The sequence below is a fragment of the Castanea sativa genome, chromosome 3 (genome assembly GCF_040712315.1).
Source record: "Castanea sativa cultivar Marrone di Chiusa Pesio chromosome 3, ASM4071231v1".
NCBI classification, from domain to species: Eukaryota; Viridiplantae; Streptophyta; class Magnoliopsida; order Fagales; family Fagaceae; genus Castanea; species Castanea sativa.
Genome location: NC_134015.1, coordinates 21,130,763 through 21,146,980, shown reverse-complemented (window position 1 = coordinate 21,146,980; position 16,218 = coordinate 21,130,763). Strand labels below are relative to the sequence as shown.

Below are 16,218 nucleotides of genomic sequence, written 5' to 3'. Positions count from 1 at the left end.
ATTACAGAAATTGGTTCACACCTTTCTTGATAAATCTTGCTAGAATTAATTCTATTTTCCTATAAAAGACATATCATGAACATGTGCACTGGACCCAAACCAGTCCCTTCATGAATATAAATTCACTTTAAGAACAAAATTAAATATTTAATATTATGTAAAATCAAATATAAAATGCATAATTTAACACAAAATAAGCACAATAATACTCTCTAACAATAATATTAATATACAAAAATTAAGTTATTATCAATTTATCACTTTAACATGTGACTATTAATTTGTCGCTTGAATTTGAAGGTGTATTTGACATTATTTGAGCCCATTCCTAGCCTTGGTATTTCATTCGTGCTGGTGTTGCGGGGTTTTGGGAATGTGGTTGGCCCAAGGGTGGTTTCCCAATTGGCATGGTTTGATGGGTTTGTCAATTGGGTTTTGTGGGATTGGGCCTAGGAGTGAGTAATTTTGGTCGTAAGTGGCGGGTGTTTGAGGGTTTTTGGGTTGTGAACTGCAATGGATGGCGGCTGTTTTCGGTGGATTGTGATGATGGCTTCGTGGATAGGGACTTTGAGGAAGTGTCAATGGAATTTTGTTTGAAAATAAATGAGTTAAGACTAAGCTTTTTATTATTATTATTTTTATAATTTTAGGAAAGAAACAGAGCAGTATTATTCAATTAACAGGAAAATTAAAGATAACAAAAAGAGAAATGTCTGATAGAACAAACTTCATCCAAACTAATAAAAGAAAAGACAACTTAGCTCTCCTAACTAAGGTATGAGCTACAGAATTACCTTCCTGCCTAGTATGAGAGATGTTTTGAGTTTTTAGAGAGCTTGCAAGACTAAGTGGTTTGACTAGGTAGTTTGAGGCTTTGAGGTGGTTTTTTTATGGCTAATAAAATATTATGGGGAAAATTAAATGATTTTCAAGCATATCTTTACAAATTAAATAAGAAAGTTAATAAAAATAATATAATAAAGCATGAAAAAAAAAGTTTAAAAGTTAAAATTAGTTTTTGAAGTTTAAAAGTACGAATATACTTTATATATTTCCTTTAAAGATGGCTAATTAACAGATATAATACAATAAAATATTATGATTTATGAATAGTTATAAAATAAAATAAAAGCAGCAATAAAAGTTTATTTAATTTAGTAGTATGAAATTGTGTTAAGTTTACTTTAAATATATTTCTTTTCCACTTTTTTTTTGTTTTTTTGAGGGGAATATTTCTTTTCCACTTAAGAACGTTAGCATGCAAGCATGGCCTAGCGGTTAGAGTTTAACTTTAAATCTAACCCACTTGGAAAAACAAGACTATGAGGGCGTTTGGATGTAGCTTATTGCTGTGTCCACGTTTTGCCTCTTTTTTTTTTTGTTTCAGCTGTAGTTGTTGACTAATTCCTCATGAACAGTGCATCCGTGCACTGTTCATGGACCCACAAATTTCACTTTTCAGCAACTTTTTCATTAAAAATGGGTCTCATGGCACTATTCACACATTTTAACATTATTTTGCTACAGTGTTTTCAGTTTTCAGTTTTCAGTTTTCAGCAATAAGTTCTATCCAAACGGACCTATATTAAACTTCAAACATTACAATAATCCAAACTCAAGGCCTTATGCCCAAGGAATAAACTCTCAAAACCATAAGAACTTGACCCCCATTAACAGACACTGAGATGCAGCATTAATTGGCTTATTAGTATAAAAATAGGAATAAACAAAAAGCAAAGGTCTTTGGCTTCATATGTTGCGTCCTCCAAGCACACTTCAATCTGTCAGCTACAACTTTTGATCTATTCTGCATAGCATCAACATTCAATCTTTATTTTTCCAATGAATTTTCAACAATTTTTCTATAGTTTTCTTAGAGTGTTTTCAACCAACTGATTAGATTTATCTAGTTTTACAGTTAAAACTTCTTTTACAAGTTCAATCTCACTCAATTTCTCTAAGGTTTTCTTAGAGTCTTTCTTGGATTTCATTATTTCTCTAAAGAGCTTGATACCAACAATTTTAAGATCACCTATAGAATTGTTTTAAACTAAATGATCACAATCAAGAGTATAATGATTCTCTAGTTTATCCATTACAATGGGATCAAGGATTACACAAGTAAAATAAACCCTACATGAGTGAAACAAGACTCCAATTCCAATTGCAAAATGATGTTTAGACCCCTAATCAACTTAGCTACCAATAAATTATTCAATTACTCAACCGGCTAGTTACCTAGTCAATATTTAATCATAATATGGAACAAGGATAAAATAGACAAAACAATAAATAACAAATTAATAGACATATTCATAGAGTGAAAAGACAAATGGTAGAAACAATCCAGGGTGAAACCCAGCTCAATAAGTCCACTATTGAAGGTTATTAACTATACTCACACTACGTCCTATACATGTAGTCAACCTAACTACTAGTTAGAGCACCTTGCGTTTGCTAGAAATTGCAAACTCCTACTTTGTGTCTTTAAAGTTACTTGTTGTTTCAAGTCAATCTGCGGACCACAAAACTGATCTCTTGGTCACTCCAAGGCTTCATGAAGATTTTCTTGATCTCTATGGTCTCAAACAACACTAGTGATGATATATGTGTTTTGAAATAAAGAACCTCTTAATGATAATCAATGGAGAAGCTAGGAAAACAAAATAAAGAATTCTAAAGGTTTTTCTTTGTTCACCATTACCTTCTTCCTTCTCATGAGATTAGGGTTGAAATAAGTTTTAAATACAAATACGGTTTGGGCTTGAGATGGCTCCAAACACAACCTTTGAAGAAAATAATAGAAATTCCACAACATGGCCTCGGTTTACTGAGAGTCTACCAGGGGTTATGCTTAGATCACCATTCTCACATGACCAAAGTCTTCAGTCTTGCACATTAAACAAAAGTTTTAGCCACCAAGCCTCATTACAACCATTCATATCACGAAGTACATGTTGGAAATAAAACAAAATATTGATGGGCCTTTCCTCAGTTACTCTCACAAATATCCACACACTACTTAGTGTGTAGAAAAGACTCACACTCACAAATTAAATAAAGAGAGAGAGAGTGGAGAGGGAAGAGTTAGAACTCTTTAAGGTTTTGTATTTCTCAACTCTTACATTCATAAATCTCACACATAACTTCAATAAACTTCCCACTACATTAATTTATGAAACTCACTTATTTATGAAGGATTAATTACAAACAAGTTTAACTTCTAACATCCCCCCTTAAACTTGTTTTCTTGATTACTCCAAGTAAGGCTCGCAGCTTGTTGAATGTGCCATACTTGAGTGGTTTAGTGAGTATATCTGCAACCTGATCATGTGACTTCACGAACTCAAGATGAACTTCTTTTCTTGCAATACATTCTTGAATAAAATGATACCTTGTGTCGATGTGCTTGCTTCGGTCATGAAAGACTGGATTCTTTGCAAGAGCTAGTGCAGACTTATTGTCCATAAATATCTTCGTAGCTTCTTCTTGAAACATTTGTAACTCTTTCAATAAACTTCTAAGCCACTTTGCATGACAAACACTGGAGGTAGCAGCAACGTACTCAGCTTCACAAGTGGAAAGCGTCACGATTGGCTGCTTTTTGGACGTCCATGTAAATGCGATTACCCATATAGAATACAAAACCAAAAGAGTACTCTTTCTATCATCCGTATCTCCGGCCCAATCACTATCACCGTAGCCAACAAGTTTAAAATCTTTAGAGGGTGAATACAACAGTCCATAATCCAGTTGTACCTTTTAAATAGCGAAGAATTCTCTTGGCGCCTTTCAAATGAGTCATCGTCGGTGCTTCCATGTAACGACTAACTAGTCCAACGCCAAAAAGAATGTCTGGTCTTGTACATGTTAGATACCTCAGACTTCCGATCAAACTTTTGAAGAATGTTGGATTAACCTTCTCTTCATCAACATGATTTGACAACTTCACTCCACATTCTACAGGGGTGCTAACTGGATTGGAATTTAACATCTCAAACTTCTCGAGAATATCCTTCGCATAACCTTCTTGGGAAATAAAAATCCCATCCTCCATTTGCTTCACTTCAATGCCAAGATAATAGGCCATAAGTCCAATATCTGTCATTTCAAACTCCTTAGTCATTGCTTTCTTGAAGTCTTCAAACATACTTGGATTGTTGCCTGTAAAAATCAAATCATCTACATACAGACAAACAATTAAGATATCTCCATTTGTATGCACCTTATAATAAAGCGCATGTTCATGTGGGCATTTAAAAAACCCATTAACCTGGAAGTATTTGTCAATTCTACTATTCCAAGCTCTTGGTGCCTGTTTTAGGCCATATAGAGCTTTCTTTAACTTCAAAACTTTATCTTCCTGCCCCTCTACAACATAGCCTATAGGCTGCTCAACATAAAGTTCTTCCTCAAGATAGCCATTCAAAAATGCGGATTTTACATCCATTTGGAAAATTCTCCATTGATTCTCAGCCGCTAAAGAAATTAGCAATCGTATAGTTTCCAAACGAGCAACTCGGGGCAAATACCTTATCATAATCAACACCTTATCGTTGACTATACCCTTTCACCACCAATCTTGCTTTGTATCTCTCTACCTCTCCTTTTGCATTCTTTTTCAACTTGTACAACCATTTTACACCAATTGTTTTCTTTCCAAGCTTGGAAGAGTTGCAAGCTCCCATGTATCATTCTTCTTTATTGCCTTTATCTCTTCATCCATAGCATTTCTCCATTTTTTGTCTCGCACTCGCTTCTTCAAATCCCGTAGGTTCACAATCGCAAACAGATAAAAAAAGTGTTACATCACGTAATCTCTCGTTGAATCATAAAGATCCCGGATACTTCTCATTTTTCTTGGTCTTTCACTAGAACTTCCTTCTAGTAAAGATGATGATGATGGACTTTTATGAATGGGAGATGATGCTGCCGCCGGTGATGGAGGTGGAGTGGTAGGCTCTTCCCGAACTTCATTCCCTTGATCTTCCTCTTCGCATAGAGGAAAGAAATCATACTTCTCCTCTTCTTGGGTACTCCAATCCCATGTGCCTTCTTCATCGAATTCCACATCTCGACTAACAATGACTTTTCCAAGACTCGGATTATAGAGCTTATAGCCCTTAGAGCTTGGATCATAGCCAATGAACACATACTTCTTGCTTTTATCATCTAGCTTGGATCTCTCTGATCCGGTACATGTGCATATGCAATACTCCCAAACACACGAAGATGGGAAACCGTAGGCTTCTTCCTACTCCAAGCTTGTTGTGGGGTTTTTCCTTGTACACTTCTTATGGGGCAACGATTGGACAAATAGATTGCACAATCTATAGCTTCAACCCAAAAAATTCTTTAGGCATTTTCTTGCTCTTCAACATGCTTCTCCGGCCATATTAAGAATAGAGCGATTCTTTCTTTCTCGCTACACCATTCTCGTTGTGGTGACCTTGGAATCGTTAAAGGGCGGCGAATCCCATTTGCTTCACAAAATTCTTTGAATTCATTTGATGTGAATTCGCCTCCTCTATCGCATCTTAAGGCCTTAATTTCATGACCACTCGCTTTTCTACAAATGCCTTAAATTTCTTAAATGCACCAAATGCTTCGCATTTCTCGCTTCAAAAAATAAACCCATGTTTTTCTACTAAAATCATCAATAAAGAGAAGAAAGTAGTTACTTTTACCAAGTGATGATGGCTTGATAGGTCCACACACATCAGTATGAACAAGTTGCAATGGCTTGGTTGATCTTGTACTAGCTTCTTTTGGAAAGCTTTTCCTTGATTGCTTGCCAAGGAGACATCCTTCACAAAGCTGGTTAGGATGCTCAATGGAAGGCAATCCTCTCACCATCTTCATCTTTGTCAACAAATGTAGTCCTCCAAAGTTTAAATGCCCAAATCTTAGATGCCAAAGCCAAGAAGAATCTTTAAAACAAGCCTTCAGACATCTAATAGCATCAATTTGAATATTTAACAAGAACATTCTATTTCTTGTCATAGGCACATTAGCTATCACATTATTTCGATGATCCCTTATTAAGCAACTACGATCTTTCAACTGGATATCATAGTCTTTCTCAAGAAGTTGTCCCATGCTCAAAATATTAGTTTTCATGCTTGGCACATAATATACATCAGAAATAAATTGATGATCTCCATTCTTTAAACGGATAAGAATTTTACCTATCCCCTTCACTGAAACTTTGGACGAGTCACCAAAGGTAACACTCCCGACCACCGATTCATCAATCTCCATAAACATCCTTTTATTCCCACACATATGGTTGCTAGCACCAGAGTCAAGATACCACGCACCATTTTCTTCTCTGCCTTCTCCTTTGTATGCCAACAACAAAGTCGGCTCCACTTCTTCATTCTTATCTTCAACATAGTTAGCTTTCTCCTCAATAGTGTTAGTGGCATTTTTACATTCAGAAGCATAATGCCCATACTATTGACAATTATAACATTTGATATTAGACTTATCATACCTTCTTTTATATGGTCTTGAGAAACTTCCTCTTCCATGATCTCTTGTGGATTTTGAACTTTGACCCCTCTCTTCATAATTGGGAGAGTTTTGACCATTTCTTCCTCCAGATCCTCTCCCTTTACCACGTCCATGTCCTTGACCTCTTTGGCTACTTTCACGCCAACCTTTCTCATTCAAGGTGAGCTTTGCTTGTAGGACTTGCTCCAAAGGCTCTTGCTTCTTCTTATTGAGCCTTTCTTCATGGGCTTGTAATGATCCCATGAGTTGGTCAATGGTCACTGACTCCAAGTCTTTTGATTCCTCAATCGCCACAACGATATAGTCAAACTTAGAAGTTAATGACCGTAGAATTTTTTCTACCACACGGACATCATCCAAGTTCTCACCATATCTCTTCAATTGATTTGCAATTGCCAACACCCTTGAAAAATAATCTGAAATAGATTCAGATTCTTTCATGTGCAAACCTTCAAACTCACCTCTCAATGTTTGAAGGCGAACTTTCTTCACTTTATCAACTCCCGTTAGAGAGTTTTTAAGAATCTCCCATGCTTGCTTGGATGAAGTTGCATTTGCAACTTTCTCGAACATAGTTTCATCCAAGCCTTGATAAATCAACGTAAGTGCTTGTTGATCTTTCTTTCGAGCTTTTTGCAAGGCATCTTTTTGGTTTTGGGTCAAAAATTCTTCATCTTGTGACTCCACATAACCTTTCTCCACAATCTCCCACGCATCTTGGGATCCGAGCAACGCCTTCATTCGGATACTCAAATTTTCAAAATTTTGTTTGGTAAGTCGAGGAAATTGGAATGACACCATCCCATTAGCAATAGCCATTCTCACCACGAACCGATTGGCTCTGATACCACTTTGTTGGAAATAAAACAAAATATTGATGGGCCTTTCCTCGCCATTTCACAAATATCCACACACTACTTAGTGTGTAGAAAAGACTCACACTCACAAATTAAATAAAGAGAGAGAGAGTGGAGAGGGAAGAGTTAGAACTCTTTAAGGTTTTGTATTTCTCAACTCTTACATTCATAAATCTCACACATAACTTCAATAAACTTCCCACTACATTAACTTATGAAACTCACTTATTTATAAAGGATTAATTACAAACAAGTTTAACTTCTAACAGTACAATACCTAAAATAAAAAACTTTCATTGAATTAGCCAACATTAAAATCGTATAAACCCTTTTCAAAAGCTTACATTAATGATGCACACATGCTTCCAAATTCATTAAATTTTTTGAATAATCATACATATTAATCTATAACTGAAGCTAACTCCACATTAGCAGTGCCTATATGTGAAAGAGGTATGCTTGGGCCAGTTGACAAAGACGGATTAGTAGAGCAATTACTACATGAACATTGCTTATGATCTTTTGACCACATGAGACTAGATGATGTATTGGTGAATTTACATTGATCCATTGGAGGCCCAAAATACATCGGCACTGGCAACTTTGATGGAAGGTTGGGCAAAGGAGCTTCAAATTTAAGAACCTGTATTATTTGCCTTATAGAGGGCCTAATAGTGGGATCAGGATGACAACACCATAATCCGACTACCATCAAACGTTCTATTTGCCCAGCATCAAATTCCATACTCAATCCCTTATCAACGGCTTCAAGGAGTTGGCCTTTTCCATAGAGGTCCCACACCCACTCTATAAGACTTACCTTGCTTGGCTCTGCTTGTGGTTGGATTGGCTTTCTTCCACATGCGATTTCAAGGGAAACCACCCCAAAACTATAACAATCTGATTCCTTAGAAGCTTTTCCAGTGATAACACACTCTGGAGCTAGGTAGCCCATGGTGCCTGCCAAGACAGTAGTTTGTGAGCCCAACTCATGGTCTACAAGTCTTGCAAGACCAAAATCACCAAGTTTGGCATTGAAATTTGAGTCCAACATGATATTGCTAGACTTTATATCTCTGTGCACGACACATTGTTCCCACTCTTCGTGAAGGTATAATAATGCAGAAGCCAATCCTTGGGCTATTTTATACCTCATTGGCCATGTTAGTGTAGTCTTTTTTCCAAACAGATGAGAATCAAGACTTCCATTAGGCATGTACTCATACACAAGAAGTAACTCACGCTGTTCATGGCACCAACCAATGAGTTGAACCAAATTCCTATGTCTTAAACGACTAATGATCTTCACTTCTGACATGTACTCCTTTTTTCCCTGCTTTGATTCTTTTGAAACCCTCTTAACCGCAATTTCTGTATTGGACTCACTTAAAAAACCCTTGTAAACGCCTCCGAATCCTCCCTCCCCGAGCTTCCCTCCTTCAGCAAAGTTGTTTGTTGCATGAAGAAGTTCACGGTATATGAACCTCCTTGGCCCAGTTCCTTTTTCAAATTCGTCATCTATATGGTCATCAACATCAAAATCTTCTGCATTCCCCTCGGCCTTTTTTCTCCAACAAATAAACCATAGTAGACCTAAAGCACAACTCACTACACCCAAACTCAGAGCTAACCCAATCCCCAAACCCAATTTTTTTTCCCTCTTCCCACCTCCCTTCTTGTTTGGTTGTGTAAGCCCAACTTCCAAAGTTGAATTGAATGACCAAGAACATATTATATTTGTCTCTGTAAAATTACCTGTACTCGCGGAGAAACCAACACTAACCCATTCTGGTAAAATTGTTGTCAAATCAACAATAACTGAAACGCTAGAATTCTCGCCAAAGACTAGATTATCAGCATCATTAAGGAACACGCTAAGATTTTGAGTTTTTGAGTTATAACTTACCCATGCATATACTGTTGACCCATTCTTCATGCTAGATGGCCATGTGACACTTGTGTTTGAGACAATGGAATTGATATCGATTCCTACATGATTATCACTTGGATGATCACGAAATTCAGTGTTTTTGAAAGTGTCAAACTCAACTGCTACAATTTGATTTTGAGTGACATCGAGAGCGGATTCATTAGTAAACAGTCCAAGAAATGCGCCACTTGAATTGTGGTTATCAGAAAATTCATAATCAAATGGTGCGATGAAGAAGGCGATCCCATCAGCAGACACTTCTTTATGAACAGGTTGAATGATGAAGGAGAAGTGAGTGGTGAAGTCCGTAACTGTAAGCCTCCCTGTGCTATTATCCCAAAGGTGCACTGGTTTGTTATAATAGGCACGACCAGCACTAAAGTAGCTGGGCTCGGCAAGCTGGATAGTACCATCTGGTTTTATGGATGCATCACGTTTAACGGTAATGTTTTCTTTGTTGAAACTAGTGAAGTTGAAGGAGATTGACATTGCAAGGGGAAGTAGCAACAACAAGAAGAAGAGAAGCTGTTTGAGAAGAGATTGGAGTTTTTGACTTTGAAAAAGGCAAGAAGGTAGTTTGTTGGAGAGAGCCATGACTGAAGTTGAATACAGGGAAGAGTTAATGTGCTATTTCTAATAATTTTTTGTTTCATCTTTTAAATGTTTGTAGTTTTTTTTTCTCTCTAAGAAGAAAAAAAAAAGTTTGTATTTTGATGATTGAATGGCCACACGTTAAATTTTCCTAAGTCAATTTTCTTAGATTGAACCCGCAACGCACTAGATTGAAACAATTTTAAATGATTTTTTTTTTTGGAACAATTGTTACCTTTATTTCTACTTTCCTATACGGCTATTCCCCACATTTTTATATGTTTGACGTAAGAAATGTAACAAATTTCAAGTCACAAAGAATAATAAAAAGAAAAAGATAGTGAAGATTTAGAATGGTATTAGAAAAATCTTATTTTAAAGTCACAAAATATATTAATCTTTGAGATGGAATACGGAAACTCACAACCATCAACATTAATCATGAAGAATGGTATAATGAAGATTTAGAATGAGGAATATTAATCATGATTGATGTCCCATTTCTATGATCGTATACTTATTTGATTTTTTCTATAAAATAAACAAAGCTTAAAAGGATTAAAAAAATCAAATGCATAATATACCATGATCGGTAAAACTTGTAGTGGAACACAAAAAGGTAGTGACGGGAGGATACAACACTCTTTGCCACAGGACCAAACCTCTTATATGCTGTTACACCACAAACACACACTGATAGTCTGACACAGACACGTCCATTGGTAGATCTGATTTTCTTAGAATGAACCCTTGACGCACTAGATTGAAACAATTTTAAATGATTGTTGCCGTTTCTTTTTTTTCCTTTTTTTACAATTCTTACCTCTTTTTTTTTTTTTTTTTTCCTACTTTTCTATACGGTTATTCCCCACATCTTTATATGTTTGACGTTAGAATTATCATAAATCTCAAGTCACAAAGAATAATAAATAGAAAAAGAAATCAAGGAATATGGATTAGAAAAATATTTAATTACCAAGTGGTGTCCAATTTTTTCACCCCTAACTATATCCCCGATGACTTTGGACTACAATAATGACCAAGTTAACAATAACCTCCATAGAAATTAGAAAATTTCTTTTCAAGAAAGAGATATTTGAATCTTTGATTGAGGTCCTATTTCCATGATCCTATACGTATGTGATTTTTCTACAAAATAATCACAATTTAAAAGGAAAATAAAAATAAATTGAACACATAATGGATTCAGATCCTCTAGAGTTCTTAGGGTACTCTACCAGTAGAGTTCATTAAATCCTAACCACTCTTTAATGATTTAATGGTTTAGATTTTGCCATGTCAGCATTTCATTAATAATATTCTTGAAATAATAAAATAATGTTGTAAACAAAACAATTAAGATGATTGTTAATGAAATGCTGACATGGCAAAATCTAGACCATTAAATCATTAAAGAGTGGCTAGGATTTAATGAACTCTACTTAGTAGAGTACCCTAGGAACTCTAGAGGATCTGAATCCACACATAATATATCATGTTCTGTAAAACTTGTAGCTGAACACAAAGTGGTATTGATGGGTGGACACAACACCCTCTTGCCACAAGACCAAACCCTTCTATGCTGTTGCACCACAAACACACACTGACAGTCTGATACAAACCCATCCGGTTGTAGATCTTATTTTCTTACAATGAACCCGTGACGCACATAATGGATTGAAACAATTTTAAATGATTGTTGCCATTCTTTTTTTCTTTTTAGAACAATTGTTACCTTTTTTCTACTTTTCTATACGGCTATTCCCCACATCTTTATATGTTTGACGTTAGAAAGATCATAAATTTCAAGTCACAAAGAATAACAAAAAGAAAAAGAAATCAAGGAGTAAGGATTAGAAACATCTTATTTTAAGGTCACAAATATATTAATCTTTGAGATGGAATACCAAAACTTGAAACCATTAATAGTAATCAAGAAGAATGGTATACTGAAGATTTGGAATGAGGAATAACTCTTTTTCTCAAAAAAAAAAAGAAAAAAGAAAAAAAGAGAAAAAGAATGATTTTTATTATTATTATTTTTAATACAAGATAGAATTTCTACTCTAGCCTAATCTAAGTGTATATGTGTGTAAAACTTCTTCCTGAAGATATGAACCCCAACCCTTGCCCCCCACACCCCACAAGCAATTATATTTGTGGAGTGACCATCGCACCAAGGGTGCACGGTGGTGAAAAATAAAAAAGAATGACACTAACAAATGTTTTTTCAAGATCTAGTAGAAAGTCAATGCCAATAGTTCTCTGTCATGACTATTACTCTCCGATTTAGCTTGGGAATTAAATTAGGGAAAAATTTTTAATCACCAGGTGGTGTCCAATATTTTAACACCTAACCATATCCCTGATGACTTTGGACTACAACAATCACCAAGTTAGCAAATAAAATAAGCTCCATAGAAATTAGAAAATTTCTTTTCAAGAAAGAGAGATTCGAATATTTTATTGAGGTCTTATTTCTATGATTGTATACTTATTTGATTTTTTCTATAAAATAAACAAAGCTCAAAAGGATAAAAAAAAATCAAACACATAATAATAATATATCATGATCGGTAAAACTTTTAGCAAAACACAAAAAGGTATTGACAGGTGGACACAACACTCTCTTGCCACTGGACCAAACCCTTCTATGCTATTGCACCACAAACACACACTGATAGTCTGACAGAGACACGTCCAGTGGTAGATCTTATTTTCTTAGAATGAACCCGTGATGCACTGCGTTGAAACAATTTTAAATGACTGTTGCCTTTTCTTTTTTTCTTGTTTGAACAATTGTTACCTTTTTTTCAACTTTTCTATACGTCTATTCCCCACACCTTTATATGTTTGACGGTAGAAAAATGATAAATTTCGAGTCACAAAGAATAATAAAAAGAAAAAGAAACAAGGAATAAGGATTAGAAAAATCTTATTTTAAGGTCTCAAATATTTTAATCTTTGGGATGGAATACTGAAACTCACAACCGTTAACATTAATCATGAAGAATGGTATAATGAAGGTTTAGAATGAGAAATTACTATTTTCCTCAAAAAAAAAAAGAAAAAGAAAAAAGAAAAAAGAATGATTATAAAAAATGTTTTTTCAAGATTTGGCAGAAAGTTAATGCTAATAATTTGCCTCCATGACTATTACTCTCTTATTTAGCATGGGAATTAAATTAGGGAAAAATATTTAATCACCTAGTGGTGTCCAATTTTTTCACCCCTAACTATATCCCGGATGACTTTGAACTACAATAATCACCAAGTTAGCAAATAAAATATCCTCCATAGAAATTAGAAAATTTCTTTTCAAGAAAGAGATATTTGAATCTTTGATTGAGGTCCTATTTCTTTGATCCTATACTTATTTGATTTTTTCTATAAAATAATCAAAGTTCAAATGGAAAAAAACAAATCAAACACATAATATATCATGTAATGTAAAACTTGTAGCGGAACACAAATTGGTATTAACAGGTGGACACAACACTCTCTTGCCACGAGACCAAATCCTTCTATGTTGTTGCACCAAAAACACACACTGACAACCTGACACAGACCCATTCAGTTGTAGATCTTATTTTCTTAGAATGAATCCGTGATGCATGCAATGGATTGAAACAATTTTAAAGGATTGTTGCCTTTTTTTTTTTTTGGAACAATTGTTACCTTTTTTTCTACCGTTCTGTACGGCTATTCTCCACACCTTTATATGTTTGACGTTAGAAAAATCGTAAATTTCAAGTCATAAATAATAATAAAAAGAAAAAGAAATCAAGGAATATGGATTAGAAAAATCTTATTTTAAAGTCACAAATATATTAATCTTCGGGATGGTATACGGAAGCTCACAACCATTAACATTAATCATGAAGAATGGTATAATGAAGGTTTAGAATGAGGAATTACACTTTTTCTCAAAAAAAAAGAAAAGAAAAAGAAAATGGAAAAAGAAAAAACGAAAAAAAGAAGAAGGGAATTAGACTAACAAGTGTTTTTTTCTAGATCTAGCAGAAAGACAATGCCAATAATTCTCCGCCATGACTATTACTCTCTTATTTAGCATGAGAATTAAATTAGAGAAAAATATTTAATCACCAAGTGGTGTCCAATTTTTTCGCCTTAACTATATCCCTGATGACATTGGACTACAATAACCACCAAGTTAACAAATAAAATAACCTTCATAGAAATTAGAAAGTTTCTTTTCAAGAAAGAGAGATTTGAATCTTTAATTGAGGTCCTATTTCTATGATCGTATACCTATTTGATTTTTTCTATAAAATAATCAATGTTTAAAAGGAAAAAAAAAATCAAACACATAACATATCATGATCGGTAAAACTTGTAGCGGAACACAAAAAGGTATTAACGGGTGGACACAACACTCTCTTGCCACATGATCAAACCCTTCTATGCTATTGCACCACAAAAACACACTGACAGTTTGACACAGACACGTCCAGTGGTAGATCTTATTTTCTTAGAATGAACCCATGACGCACTAGATTGAAACAATTTTAAATGATTGTTACCTTTTTTTTTTCTTCTACTTTTCTATATGGCTATGCCCCACATCTTTATATGTTTGACGTTAGAAATATCATAAATTTCAAGTCACAATGAATAATAAAAAGAAAAAGAAATTAAGGAATAAGGATTAGAAAAATCTTATTTTAAAGTTAAAAATATATTTATCTTCGAGATGGAATATTGAAACTCACAACCATTAATATTAATCTTGAAGAATGGTATAAGGAAGATTTAGAATGAGGAATTACTCTTTTTCTCAAAAAAAGAAAAAAAAAAAAAGAGAATGAGACTAACAAGTGTTTTTTCAAGATCTAGCAGAAAGTCAATGCCAATAATTATCCGCCATGACTATTACTCTTTTATTTAGCTTGAGAATTAAATTAAGGAAAAATATTTAATCACCAAGTACTGTCCAATTTTTTCACCCCTAACTATATCCCTAATGACTTTGGACTACAATAATTACCAAGTTAACAAATAAAATAACCTCCATGGAGATTAGAAAATTTCTTTTCAAGAAAGAGAGTTTTGAATCTTTGATTGGGGTCCTATTTCTATGATTGTATAGTTATTTGATTTTTTCTATAAAATAATCAAAGTTAAAAAAAAAATTAAACATATAATATATCATGATCGGTAAAACTTGTAGTGGAATACAAAGTGGTATTGACTAGTGGACAGAACACCCTCTTGCCATAGGACTGAACCCTTCTATGCTGTTGCATCACAAACACACAATGACAGTCTGACACAAACACATCTAGTGATAAATCATATTTTCTTAGAATGAACCTGTGACGCACTAGATTGAAACACATTTAAATGATTGTTGCCTTTTCTTTTTTTCTTTTTTGAATAATTGTTACATTTTTTCAACTTTTCTATACGGCTATGCCCCACATCTTTATATGTTTGACGTTAGAAATATCATAAATTTCAAGTCACAAAGAATAATAAAAAGAAAAAGAAATCAGGGAATATGGATTAGAAAAATCTTATTTTAATGTCACAAATATATTAATCTTCTAGATAGAATACCGAAACTCACAACAATTAATATTAATTAGGAAGAATGGTATAAGGAAGATTTGGAATGAGGAATTACTCTTTATGTCAAAGAAAAAAAAAAAAGAAGAAGAAAAAGAAACAAAAGTATGAGACTAACAAACAAGATCTGGTAGAAAGTCAATGCCAATAATTCTCCACCATGACTGTTGCACTCTTTTTTAGCATGAGAATTGAATTAGGGAAAAATATTTCACCCTTTGGATAATCAGTTTAGTAGGATGGAGAAAAACTCTTCTAACCATATCAAATTTGGTACCTTTTTTTTTGGGAAGGAAATTTGGTACTTAAAGGCAATAGAGGTAGAAGAATTTCCTGAAGATAGACTGGTTAATTTATAGAAAGCAAGAGCTCCAATTCTTTACCCTCATTGGAGGGAGAAGAATATCACAACCTCATCAATTAAATAGAGGATTAAGATCTGTACAAACCCAAAGTTTGGTAGATCTTTGTAAATAACAAAGTTCGGGGCATGATAAGAGGATGCTTTGTAATTTTTTTTTATTTAAGCACAAAAATAAAATAAAATAAAAAAACAAAAAAACAAAGTGGCAGATCATTATCTTGAAAAGAAAAAGTTAGAAAACACCTGACCTGTATTATATGTTTATGAATTATTTTTCGTTAAAGATAATCATGCATGCATCTTTGAATTTAGGGGCCATATATTGTACCCTTAGCACGTGATTCATTCATATCTTGGTAGAAATGGTAGAT

At 34.2% G+C, this 16,218-nt stretch overlaps 2 protein-coding genes across 2 annotated transcripts; both read right to left on the bottom strand.

The window, feature by feature from the left end:
• Window positions 1–5,830: 5,830 nt before the first annotated feature.
• LOC142628667 (uncharacterized) lies at window positions 5,831–7,335 on the bottom strand. Its single transcript, XM_075802714.1, has 2 exons — window positions 6,497–7,335; window positions 5,831–5,930 (listed from the first exon to the last, which is right to left on the bottom strand). Exons 1-2 carry the CDS (start codon window positions 7,333–7,335, stop codon window positions 5,831–5,833), a joined length of 939 nt encoding a protein of 312 aa, XP_075658829.1.
• A 438-nt stretch (window positions 7,336–7,773) lies between these two features.
• Window positions 7,774–9,897, bottom strand: LOC142628666 (L-type lectin-domain containing receptor kinase IX.1-like). Its single transcript, XM_075802713.1, has one exon. The coding sequence runs from the start codon at window positions 9,895–9,897 to the stop codon at window positions 7,774–7,776; it is 2,124 nt and encodes a 707-aa protein (XP_075658828.1).
• Between the last annotated feature and the right edge of the window lie 6,321 nt (window positions 9,898–16,218).

Excerpts from the sequence above, each read along its gene's own strand:
- LOC142628666 (XM_075802713.1), bottom strand. The coding sequence starts at position 9,897 with ATGGCTCTCTCCAACAAACTACCTTCTTGCCTTTTTCAAAGTCAAAAA.
- LOC142628667 (XM_075802714.1), bottom strand. The coding sequence starts at position 7,335 with ATGGCTATTGCTAATGGGATGGTGTCATTCCAATTTCCTCGACTTACC. Across the intron at positions 5,931-6,496 it reads TCAAGACCATATAAAAGAAG|ATTCTTCTTGGCTTTGGCAT; the intron begins GTATGATAAGTC and ends CTTGTTTTAAAG.